We start from the raw sequence: 13,457 nt of genomic DNA on the forward strand, positions 1-13,457 counted from the left end.
TCAGAAGTTCACAGTATTTTTGATGGTTAAATTTGAAAACATGGTCCTCTAGCATTCTCTTTTATTGGGGTCTTCCATGGCAGACTTTGACACAAGGAAAGGGGAAAAAAAAGCTATTTACCCTTAGGAGAGAATAGCGTAAGAAAAGCAGAGAAAAAAAAACCTCACCCTAAAACTATGGATAACTACAGGTGTCAAAGATACATAAAGATACCAGAAACAGAGAAAAATGGGTAGGGCCTCTGGGTCACATCCAAGATGATAAAACCGCAGTTAACTTGAGACAGGTCCCTCCAACTGCGTACCCGTGGGCTGTGCAGTTGTGTTGACCAGTTCTGGGCCAAGAACATGAGGTCAAGTGTTTGTCCTTATGGGACAAACTAGTGACTCGTTAATGGCCACTTGCTGTCTGCAGGGTATGAGGGAGATGTGACTCAGGGGGACTAAGGTCTTCTTTGAGTGATTCACAAGATACATTTCAGAAACCTTAACTATGCCTGCATTCAAGGTATTGAACAACATATATATCCATGATCTTAAACAATCCCGAGCCTTTGAGGCAAGGTCTCAAGACTGGGGGAGGGAACGGTGGGAAGAACAAGGGTTGAACTTCTAAACGAAGTTCTGGGTTACTGGCTATGGGTGTGGGGATCCTGAGTGTTGAATGATGAGATGCAGAAGCGACTGAGAGCAGTCAGTAAATGCCTGAGATCAACAATAATTTTTCCAACTACTTAAATTCACTTAAAGGAGCCTCATTTATAAAGGGATTTGGGTGAGGTCTGTTCCTCCTGCTGGTCCCTCATACCCCAACCCTCAATTTGAGTTAATAAGATATATATATATATATATATATATATATATATATACACATACATCTCAAAGTTTCCTTTTGAGATTTCTAATTTAGAGATGACAAACAAATTACATCCCATGTAACCATTCTACTCCATGGTGGTAGCTGCCTGGAATGCTAGGCTGAGAAGGTTTTTAGAAAATCTGGGTTCGAATAAAAGAGTGTTGTGATCCATTAGTGATGTCTGCCCTGGGCACAGAAGAGAGAAGTAGGGATACGTGTGCCACATAACTGTCATAAAACTTGCATTGTTTCAATGCAATTATTAGTTTTATCCCTTCTTATTTCTAAAAAAGGAGAAGCTCGCCCTACCTGCCAGCCAAGACACAAACCATATCTTGAAGTGACCATCGTTAACACTATGAAACACCATTAATGCAAAAAGAAGCCCAAGAAATAGGGCTGGTGGGATGATAAAAGTGCCACATGTCCTCTTGATTTCTCTGCACTTTATGAATAAGGAAATCATTTTTATTGGGCTCTTTGGTTGGCAAACTAGCCTACTGGAGAGGTGATTATTTTAAGAGTACTTATTGGGGTCATAAGGGATATGAAAGGTCTCATGGAAATCCAAGATCAGAAATTCACAGAGAGAAGAACTGGAGATTTTCTATAGAAGATAGCTTCAGGGACCTGAGTAATGCAGTTAAAAGTATTGGCATCACTCAAGGGGATTTGCTTGCTTCTCTTTGCTTGCTGTGTTCTCTAATTTCCTAGTTGGCTTCTTCTCCATCTTTTCTCAGTTTAAAGTATCTGATCACCTATAGTCATTATTCCCTGGAACCTCTGGCTCCAAACAGCTCACCATGGCCCCTCTGGCCTCCCTTTCTCTTAGTGTTTCAACCTCTGTGCCCACTGCTGTCTGCTTAAATGACATGTTTTCCACTTTACATTCCGAAGAGTGAGACTCTGATTTGTACAGATTATCTAATGATGTTAGCTCATGTCTCCAAAGCCAGTGCAGAATTAGCTGTATGATTGTGGCAGTCTGAAAAAATGGCCCCAAATCTCCACCATTTGTAGTGTGACTTTGCAGCTGTTTCCATTGAGAAGTAGAATCTATTTTTCCACTTTTAACTTGCTCTGGATTTGTGACTTGCTTTGGCCACAAGAATATGGCAAAAGTGATGTTTTGCCAGTTCCTAACTTAAAGCTCAAGAGGTCTCACATACTTTCATTCTTTCTTAGGACCACAAGTCCTGGCTGACCTACTTGAGAGCAAGATACCATGTTGTTCTGCCCAAGATTATCCTAGGCCTACCTAGAGCCAGTTGACCTCCAAACATATGAGAGAATCCAGCCAAGATCAGCAAAACCACCTCCCTGACCCTCAGCTAATTACAGGTGCACAAGGGAACCCATCTGAGGCTGGAGAACCTCCCAGTGGAACCATAGCCTCACAATCACTAATAAATGCTCATTGTTTTAAGTTACTGAGTTTTGGGGGTAGTTTGTTATGCAGCAATAGCTGACCGATACAATGACTTTGAGTAGATCTCTGAACTTAGCTCTGAGTCTTAGTTTTCTCATTTGAGAAATTAATCAACAAGACTTTTCCTGCCTGCCTCGGGGAAGATTATAAGATGCTATGTAAATACAAACTTCAGAATATTTATTTAGTGCCCACTCTATGCCAAGCACTGAGCTAGACCCTGGGATTTGCAGGACAGGTTAATTCTTTTGTAGGGCAACATTACTACCTCTTCCTTCCAGCCATAGACCAGTCATCAATAAGTCAAAGTGGACACTCCTGTTTGAATGGCAGTGGAAAAGGGAGAAGTTATCAGACTCACCTGGAAGGCCTAAAGCAATGAGCTAGCTATCTTATCTCTTGATTTACCCACAAATTAATTTATAAGCCACTTTACTTATTCACTTTCCCTACTAAGTTAATAAGCCTTCCTCCTTATTTTAACTGATAAATTCTAGAGATGGGCAAGATAATTAATTCATCCCATCAATAAACACTTTCTTGGGACCATGACAGTGGACATGACATGGTGCATACTGTGAGATCTCTCACATGCTAGCATGAGAGATGGAAACAGGTCACTGTAGAATGTGGATGCACAGTGCAGCCTTTTCCTTAGGCTCCCACATCTAATCCGTTAGCCAGTCTTGTGGCTCTACCTCCAAAGGAATCCTGAATCCATCCACTTCTCCCCAGTTCACTGCTGTTTCCCTGATTGAAGCCATTGTCATCTTTCACCATAGCCTCTATGCAGTGGATGGGATACTCTTTTAAAAATCAGATTATATCCATTGCTTGCTCAGAATGCTCCTGTGGTTCTTGTGGCACTTACACTAAAACCCACACTTTTCATTGCAGCCTACAAGGCAGTGTGTGGGCCAGCCCTTAACCAGCTCTTCAATTTTATCTCTTGTCTCTCTTATCCTCTCTCACTCTGCTCTGGCCACCCAGCTCACCTCAGTTCTTCCAGCATTTTCAGCTTGTTCTGACTTTGGTACCCATTCATTTGTTGTTCTCTGAAATACACCACCTTTCACCGTGCTATGTCTTTATTGGGGTGGTTCATTCTCACCATTCAGGTATTGGGCCCAGGGTTACCTTTATAAATAACTCTTCTCTGACAGCTGTAGCTAAAGCATCAGCTTCTTCATCACCACTATTTATACATCACCTGGTTTTAGATCCCCACCTTCAAATTCTGCTTATTTACGTGTTAATTTGATTGTCATTTTTACCTCATTATAATGCAAGTCATCATCTCTTATTCATCAAAGACAAGAGTCTTATCTGTTTTGTTCATCTCCGATATATACAGAAATGCCTGGTGTACACCTGGTGATACCTCATACTCAATAAATATTTGTTGAAAAAAATGAATGAGTGCAGAGGGCTAAAGAGGTACCAAAAAGAAGTGCCTAACCCAATTAAAAAAAAAAAAAGAATAGCTTCTTTCTCTGCCCCAAATTCCACCTTTGTTATTTCTGATTACTTTGCTTCAGCTGTCTACCAAACACAGCTGGAAAGCAGTCTCAGACCTTGCAAACACATGCATCACCTGGACCCTGCTGGGGGTAGGGGAGAGTGGATAATTCATCACTGTTTATATGCAATTGCCTGGACCTAACTAAATTTTGCCAAGAGTTAATCATGGCTTCATGTTCAACATTTCAGTTGTTTTCATTGCAGAGATGTTTATTTTCCTTAAAACGTTCACAATGAAAAGTGCTGGCACCTTTGCAGGAAGGTATGTCATCACGCTTCAAGAGTCCACCAAGAACTGGGCACATACAAAGAAGACCTTGATTGTCAACTTCCGCGAGAAATTCGGCAAGTTTGTGCATAGGGTGCTGCTTAGTGCCACTGAACATCTGATGGAACAGGCGAGGAGGAAAGCAGTTAGAATCGTATTCTTTTTAGCATCAGGTTAAATTGGCCATGAAACCAGGGATAGTGCCATTGAATTACAAGAGGGCTAAAATATTAAATAAAAATCCAGGAGACAGTAAAGTAGCTTGGCTTAAGGTGGGCTAGTCTCTAACAGGAGGGGAAACAAAGTTAAGAAACAATGGATGGAAAAGTCAACATCATCTTTGTTAACAATTTGCCTCATTTAATACTGGGATATGGGGTCAGGGAGTTTGCACCACTTGGAGAGATGACTTCACTTTGAAAACATGGTGTTTCCTTCTGAAGGGGAATCCTGATTCCTTCCTTAATGTTGGTGGGATCCAGAAGTGTGGCCAGATGGAACGTCTCATTGTCGTTTCTTTCTTGCTTGCTTGTGGCTTTTCTGTGTGGCCTTTTCCCCATTCTCCTTTGTGTCGAGCAGTGGGACAGGCTAAGCGTGTCCAAGGAGAGTGTTAAATCTCAGCTTTAATGTTTAATGCGTCTGTTGGGAGTGACAGACTCAGCTGGCCAACTGAAGAGTGGCAGAACAACTGTTGCCTGTATCACCTTTTATTAATAATTAATCCCGGCCGGGCGCGGTGGCTCAAGCCTGTAATCCCAGCACTTTGGGAGGCTGAGACGGGCGGATCACGAGGTCAGGAGATCGAGACCATCCTGGCTAACACAGTGAAACCCTGTCTCTACTGAAAAAATACAAAAAACTAGTCGGGCGAGGTGGCGGGCGCCTGTAGTCCTAGCTACTTGGGAGGCTGAGGCAGGAGAATGGCGTAAACCCGGGAGGCGGAGCTTGCAGTGAGCTGAGATCCAGCCACTGCGCTCCAGCCTGGGTGACAGAGTGAGACTCCATCTCAACAACAACAAAAAATTAATCCCCTCTATTCTACTGGGTTAGTGGGAGTTGGAACCTTTGTCGTTCATGGGGCAAGTACCAGTGGTGTGCTGGTGAATGTTTCACAATTGGCTCTCTGTCGGGGGAAGTGAGCCCTGATTTGTAGTGCTTGCTGATTTCCACAGTGCAAATATTGTCACCATGGTGCAAATATTCCCACCAGTTGCTTTCGACCTGCCAAAGTGGTGACATCAGTGAACACAGAGCTGGGAAGAGATTGGTGGTAGCACTCCTTATATACTATTTCCACCACATAGATACTACAACCATTGATAGCCTCTAGAGCATAGCTATTAGCAAACTGTATAAAACAATTGGGAAGGGATGAGTTCTAAGTATTTATTACTTGTGCTTTAATAGAATGTATTTAATTGTATTTAATTGTAAATTCATATCATTAATTTGTAATAATAGCTGTGTTTAACAACTGGTTTGCAATTATAGATATACATTTATATAATTAATCTTTAACAATAGCTGTGTTTAATAATTGGTTCAATAATTTTCCACTGAAAATTTAGCATTGGGCTCTAGTTACAAGCTGGCACACCACTACTTTGTCGCCCTTCTTAGACTGAGTTGAGTCTAGGTCAAGGCATCTACTGGCATCTATCTCATCAACAGCCATTTGTCTACAGTGTACAGGTTCTTGTGGAGACCATCATTCCTCAGGCTCTAGATATTCTGATATATCTTTGCAGCTGCGGCTCTTGGTTGGCTTCATCTACCTGGTGGCTGATAATATTCAGCTAGTAAGAACTAACATGGTCATAATGGTTGGGTATGGCCAGAGTCTGTTATGACTGATTGGTGCCCATGAAATTCTGTATTTGGAATCTGTCTTCTGATCCAATGTCCCCGCTGCACTATTCCTTGTGAAGCCTGGAACATCCTCCGGGCAAAGCTGTGGAACAGAGTGCAATTCCCTTTTGGGAGGCTCATCCCCCACCGTGCCATCTTCTTTCTCAGCTGCCTGCTACCCCTGCTGTCCCTACTCAGATGGCTCTTGGATTCTTGATCCTATGTGTCACTAGTCCCTGGGGCTCCAAGTTTCCCAAGGCATCAGTCTCAAAAGTCCTCTAACTTGGGTTCAAGCACTGTAGATGAAACTGTCATTGCAAAATTGTAACAGACAATGAAAGACATCTGACTTAACCAACTCCATCTTGCTTCTAACCTCCAACCTGTCCTTGTTCATTCCTGGGCATAAGCTGAACTATGGAGGAACTTAGTTTATCGTTTAAAAACAAAGGGCCGGGCATGGTGGCTCACGCCTGTAATCCCAGCACTTTGGGAGGCCGAGGCGGGCAGATCATGAGGTCAGGAGATAGAGACCATTCTGGCTAACACGGTGAAACCCCGTCTCTACTAAAAATACAAAAAAATTAGCGGGGCATGGTGGCAGGCACCTGTAGTCCCAGCTACTCAGGAGGCTGAGGCAGGAGAATGGCATGAATCTGGGAGGCAGAGGTTGCAGTGAGCCAAGATTGTGCCATTGCACTCCAGCCTGGGTGACAGAGCGAGACTCCATCTCAAAAAAGACGATAACAGCCGTGTCTCAAAACAAACTCCCTTTTTGCCTGGGGACTAGATTGCCTTTGCAGGACTGACAAATTAGCCACAAGACTAGAAATTATGGTTTAGGAGTCATGCAGCTGGAGGCTACAAGATTCTGACCTTCCCTCAACTGCCCCTAAGATCAGTGCTTGAGATATTTTGCAGACCCTGTACTTGATGGATCAGCTGGTACCACCCAGATGGATAAACTGGCCCATCTAATCTTGTGGTCCCCACCCAGGAACTGACTTAGCACAAGAGGATAGCTTCAATTCCCTATGATTTCATCTCTGACCCAACCAATCAGCACTCCCGACTCACTGGCCTTCCCCCATCCTCCAGATTATCCTTAAAAACTCTGACCCCCGAATGCTCAGGGAGACTGATTTGAGTAATAATAAAACTTTGGTTTCCCACACAGCTGGCTCTGTGTGAATTACTCTTTCTCTATTGCAATTCCCCTGTCTTGATAAATCAACTCTGTCTAGGCAGCAGGCAAGGTGAACTCACTGGGCAATTACAAATTCAGGTAAGGTGAATCCCCTACACAGAGGCCAGTAGGTCTGAAACTAACAGAGGATCCTTGTGGCTCTAAGCCCTAAATTTGGAGATCCAAGTTCAAATACTGCCTTCAGAGCTCTGCAAGGGAATCTGAGACTAGGCCCTACTGGTCTCTTTGAGCTGGATCATTCTCTGCAGGAACATCCCAGCATTGACTCTTATGTATTAGTCTGTTGGAGCCACCCTCACAGAATACCACACCCTGAACAGCTTAAACAACAGACATTTATTTTCTCACAGTTCTAGAGGCTGGAAACTGAAGGTGCAGGTGCCAGCAGGGTTGGTTTCTCCTGAGGCCTTCCTCCTAGGCTTGCAGATGGCTGTCTTCCTGCTGTGTCCTCATGTGACCTTTTCTCTGTGTGCTCATACCTGATGTCACTTCCTCTTTCACAAGGACATCAATCACATTGGATTAAGGTCCCACCCTTTGACTTTCTTTAGCCTTACTTGTTTCTTTAATGGTCGTGTCTCCAAAAAATTTACATTGGGGCTTAGGGCTTCAACATATTAATTTGTGTGTGTGTGTGTGTGTGTGTGTGTGTGTGTGTGTCGTGGCGGGCAGGGGCACAATTTAGTCCATAACGATTATTGGGTACTTGAAATGTGACTGGTCCAAATTGACATGTGTTCTAAGTATGAAATGCATCCCAGATTTTTCATCATTCATTATTTTTAATCCCTTCATCACTTTTCATCATGTGTTAGAAAACATAATGAAAAGCATCTCCTCAATACATTTTAATACTGATTACATGTCAAATGATACTATTTTGGAGGTATTGAGTTAACAGTATTATTAGAATGATTTTCACCTGTTTCTATTTACTTTTTCTAGTGTGGCTACTCAGAAGCTTAAAATTACACACAAGACTCAAATTATGTTTCACTGGACAGTGTCTAGAGAGCCTCAGATAGCCGACACAGCCACTCCCTGCAGTCAGTGGGAAGATGGCCCTCTGGGACCCTCTCTTCACCTCTCCCCTGGGCCCTTTAACTCCTTTCCCTTCTCCCACCTTCCAGGAGTCCTCGGGCTCAGTCATCAGTTCCGTCAAGGTGTGCTGCTGGGTGGGGCAGGGTGGAGATTCCGGTAGCGGTGAAGAAGGGTGGCTTTCAGAAGATGGAGGTGAAGGGAGAGGGTATCTCACTCTGCCTCTTACTGCGTCTGGCTCAGAGTGGGAGATGTCTAAAATAAACAGAACTTCTCCACTGCCTAGATTACCACTCTCAGCATACGTCTTATGTGTTTTGTGCTAAAAGAGTCTTCATCTCTTACTCTGTCTTTAGTTGCTTTGCCAAAAGTTTCATTTTAGTACCCTATCTTGGGATGTTCCAGGTCTCAGGAAAGCGTTAAGGGAAAGGAAAGAAAACTTCCATCTCACCACACAGAGATGATCAAAACATGGTCCTGGGCCTCAATCATCAGGGAGGGAAGGAATGGGGAGTGAGGAAAGATAGGAATAGCCTTGTATTCAAGGCCATATGAGGGGCACTTTATCTGCTTTATTTCCCTTGGTTCTTCTTTTTTTTTTTTTTTTTTTTTTTTTTTTTTTTTTTTTTTTTGAGACGGAGTCTCGCTCTGTCGCCCAGGCTGGAGTGCAGTGGCCGGATCTCAGCTCACTACAAGCTCCGCCTCCCGGGTTCACGCCATTCTCCTGCCTCAGCCTCCCGAGTAGCTGGGACTACAGGCGCCCGCCACCTCGCCCGGCTAGTTTTTTTTTTGTATTTTTTTAGTAGAGACGGGTTTCACCGTGTTAGCCAGATGGTCTCGATCTCCTGACCTCGTGATCCGCCCGTCTCGGCCTCCCAAAGTGCTGGGATTACAGGCTTGAGCCACCGCGCCCGGCCGATTTCCCTTGGTTCTTCTAACAACCTCCTATTATTCTCATTTTACAGATAGGGAAAGAGAGGCCCAGAGAGTTCAAAGAACTCCCCCAGCATCGCTGCCAGCAGGTAGCAGGACCAGAATTTGAGAATGACTCTGACTTCATGGTATCATCATGTAGGTCTGGAGTTAAAAGGGAAGGTTTTCTGGAGCTTGGGGAACTTTCTTGAGTTGGATTCAGGTCCAGGAAGAAAAGCAGAGGGAATTCTAGGCAGGCGACTGGAGGCTGGCATGGCATGGGTACTCCCTGGGAAGTCCAACCGACAAAGTGATCCTGCCCTCTGCTCCTCCCAGGGTTACCCTCCTGTAAGTCTTCTGCTCAGTGTTCAGGATTGGGGGATGCTGGGACTGGGCAAGGACTTGTAGGCAACACCCCATAGCCTGCTCATGCCTGTTGGGTTGTCTATGGATCATTCCCTGCTGGGCTCACTCACCGGCTTCGTATAAGGTCCTTTTTGAGGTTTATTATTTCCTTGTCCATATACTTGATGCTCTTCATTGGCTTGTCTCGGACCTGATAAGAAGACAAGGGGTGAAAGTAAAAGGAGTGTTAGTACAACGATTCCAAATGGATGTTAGTACAATGGTTCCAAAGGGAGACAGGCGCAGGAGGCTCATGGGTTTATCGGAGATGTATGGCTAGGTTTAACGGGTCCTGGGCAGCACAGAGTCTACTTTGACACCAAAGAGGGGGCTGCTGTGTGACAAAGTGGACATGGTAAGGGCTTTGGAGACAGGTGGACCTGAGCTCTGACCCTGGTTCTGTCTGGTGACCAGCTGTGTGACCTTGAACAAATTACTCAACCTCTCTGAAGAATTTGGGCTTCAATTTCTTCAGTAGAATGGGGAAATAACTCCTACTGTGTTTTGAGGATTAAATTAATTGCTAAATTCCTCACTGATAGCAAGCATTAGATAAATGGAAGCTACTACTATTAGCATTACACTTTAAAGCAAACAATTAGGCATTAAAATTAATTATTATTGGTGGTGGTGCATCTGATTTGGAGAGCTGAATCTTGTCAACGTAAAGATGCAAATGTACTCCCCCTCTCTTCCTGCCCCCATAGCAGAGGTTTATGAATGAATTATCCAGATAATTGCTCACGAGTTTTTCTTTCTCCCTATTAATTTGCCTTGACTATACCCAGGGGAAACCTCACATTACTCAGAAGTTGATACATGCTCAATATAAAGAAGAGAGATAAATTAACTATATTATACTATTATTATTATTTTATTTTTTTAGAGACAGGATCACACTGTCACTGAGGCTAGAGTGCAGCTCACTGCAGCCTCGAGCTCCTTGGCCCAAGTGATCCTCTTGCTTTAGTCTCCCAAGTAAGACTAGGATTACAGGTTCAAGCCATCATACTTGGCAAATTATATTTTAGTAAAAAAGTCATTTTTCTCAACCTGCAGTTTGGAGAAACAATAATCAGAATATTACCTGGATTATCTTGTCTTGAAATTTTCCTGCACCTTAGGATTTTTTTTACATAAAAAAAATACTAGGAAATTATGGGAAAATGGGTGTTCTCAGATAAAGTTGGTAAATACTTTGTGCTGGCATTTCAGAAGGGCTATTCATCAATGCATACCAGATGCTTTAGAAATGAGCATGTCCTTAGATCCAACAATTCTGCTGTCAAGAATCCTAAGGAAATATCTTTTCATGGGCGTAGAGGTTCATCAACAAAACTGTTCACCAGCATGCTGCTTGTAATAGCAAACTATTGGAAAACAACTTTACATCTCACAATAGAAGACAGGTTAAATAATTATGGTGCATCTACACAATGGAATACGATGCAGTAATTAAGTATAATGGCAACATAATGTAAGTATGTTTATTGGTATATAAAGATGTTTGATTTATTTGAGTCAAAAGAGATGTTACAAAGTAATATTTATAGCACGATTCTATTTTGGTTTTTGAAAAATGATCTATGTGGATATACACATATCGAGATATGAAATGACATAGCTCCAAAATGCAGTGATTTTCTCTGGGGGTGAGATTATGGCAGGTCTTATTTCTTTTTCTTAGCTGATGTGCATTTCCTATAACTTTGCAATAAGTATTAATTAATTACATAATGAAAGAGAAAAGATTTAAAAAGTAAATGGCAAAGTGAAATTTGACAAAGACTAGTTGGTAGTACCGTACTGAGAGTGTTTTTTGAAGGCAGGGTAAGAACAGGTTGGCTGCTCACTAACAGAAATCCCAATATCTATGTGTGGGAGGAGGCAAAGTGTTTTCTCTGCAGCCACCATCAGTGAAATTGGGCTACGGTGCCTACTGCTCTGGGGCTTTGAAGTGTAAAGTGAAAGTTGAGAAGCATAGTTGTTTCAAAGTTGAATGACGTTTGTGGAAGAGTTGGGTGGGAGACAGAGTGGGAGATGAAGTGGAGGAAGGAACTGTTTCTGGCCTGCTTGATTCCATTTTTCTCCTGGGTTGGCCAATACATGTTCCCATGTAAGGCAGCACAGATGAAGGGTGAAGAGTCTATGGCAATTCCACAGAATATTTGTAACTGTAGCTATTACTTGCCCACTTGAGAAAGTGGGGCCAGGCATGGTGGATTATGCCTGTAATCCTAGGATTTTGGGAGGCTGAGGCGGGAGGATGGCTTGAACTCATGAATTCAAGACCAGACTAGGCAACATGACAAAACCCTGTCTCTACAAAAAATACAAAAAATTAGCTAAGCATGTGGTGGTGCATGCCTGTAATCCCAGCTGCTCAGGAAGCTGAGGTAGGAGGATTGCTTGAGCCCAGGAGGTCAAGGTTGCTATGACTGGAGATAGCGCCACTGCAGTCCAGCCTGGGTGACGGAGCAAGACCCAGTCACAAAAAAAAAAAAAAAAAAAAAAGGAAAAAGGAAAGTATAAAGGATGCAACACAAAACAAAACATCTGAATAGCCTTGAATCAGGTCAACTGGATAGGAAACAATGAAATCATTTACAACCTTTGTCTCTTTGGTTAATATTAGTAATGAATTACAGGTACTATATCTTGCTCATCTCAGTATACCAGGTGGCCTCAACCCTTGGCTGGAAATTGATGGTAGACCTATCTGTGTTCATCTTGAGGGGTGGGTGAAGCGGGTGGAGAGACCACCCTCTAACGAGGCATGTAAGGAACTCCAGGAGTACTTTCCCAAGCTTTTGCATAATGAACATTCATTTGTCTCACACATCCAACATCTGTTCACTCTTCTTGTTGATACCAGTTAGTTCCCTGGTTAGGCCCTTTGCCTTTCCTTCACTCAGCACTTGCATCTTGGGAGATGCTCATGGTACCAGCAGCAGGGGAGGCCCTGAATGACTGAAACCAAACAGCACAAACCATCCCTTGTCAACCTGTTGGTTTACAGATGGTCATGTGACCCAGTTTGGGCAAATGAGATGCAAGCATTTTCTAGGGGCTTCTGGGAAGCACAGGCAGAGATGTTCTCTTTCCTCACTGACTAGAAATGGGAAGCAGATAGCCCCTGGGGAGTTGCTCACAGCCATTTTGTGTCCCTGAGGGTAGCCAGCCTTGGGCAAAGATGATGTGGAGGAAAGGCAGAGAAGAGAGTCAGAGAAAAACTCATCCCATGGTGCCTTGTTGAAATGATTAAGCTTCATTGGAATCTTGACTTTCCACGAACATTTCCTTTATTATTTATAACAGCTTAAATTAGGTTTTCTGTTACCTGCAGCCACAGAATTCTATCTGAAATGCGTCCTTCTCTTAGGAGTAGCAAAACAGCTAAGAGACTGAGACTTCTTTTAACTAGTTATTCTTCCTTTCCCAACACTGCTTTTGAGGTATCAAGATCAGATGACCCCAATTCTGGTATATTTTACGGTGAAAGCAATGAGATTGGCCATGTTGAGATCAAATATTTGAAAATGAGTTTGCCTGTCTTTCTAATCCCACTTACTCTAGAGAACCTCATTATATGTTTCCCGCAGGCCCAAAGTAACTTTCCAAAAAGATGCGTGAACTAAGCATATTTATAAATGAAGGAAAAATAAGCACATCAGAAATTTTCCTGCCAGATAATTTGAAAACACATGATTGAAACCGTGTTTTATGCCACGGTCATGTCTTTACCACTCTCCTAAACATCTGAAATTTCACCTTCTTCATGAAACAACTGTGATAATGTCCAACATTCAAGCATTTGTTTTTCAAACGTCACCTGATGATAGTTGCCTGGGCACCAGGAATTCACATCATTGTGTAAGAGTGGATTTGTATCGACTGGGATTGGTACTGAATTGTGTCCTCAACTTGATGCCGATTTTAGCAGCATGAGATGCACCCCCCAAAGCCTCAC

General features: G+C 43.0%; 1 protein-coding gene across 5 annotated transcripts in view; it reads right to left on the bottom strand.

Annotated features, from left to right (window-relative positions):
* CCDC60 (coiled-coil domain containing 60) overlaps positions 1-13,457 on the bottom strand; it is a 206,499-nt gene that overhangs the window by 106,988 nt on the left and 86,054 nt on the right. For all 5 annotated transcript variants that reach the window (XM_033220422.1, XM_033220421.1, XM_033220424.1 and 2 more), the window contains one exon: positions 9,559-9,638. In XM_033220422.1, the coding sequence (XP_033076313.1) occupies positions 9,559-9,638 (80 nt within the window). The remainder of the gene's footprint in view (positions 1-9,558; positions 9,639-13,457) is intronic.

Source organism: Trachypithecus francoisi, unplaced genomic scaffold, assembly GCF_009764315.1.
Source record: "Trachypithecus francoisi isolate TF-2019V2 unplaced genomic scaffold, Tfra_2.0 Lachesis_group11, whole genome shotgun sequence".
In the NCBI taxonomy this organism is placed as follows: Eukaryota; Metazoa; Chordata; class Mammalia; order Primates; family Cercopithecidae; genus Trachypithecus; species Trachypithecus francoisi.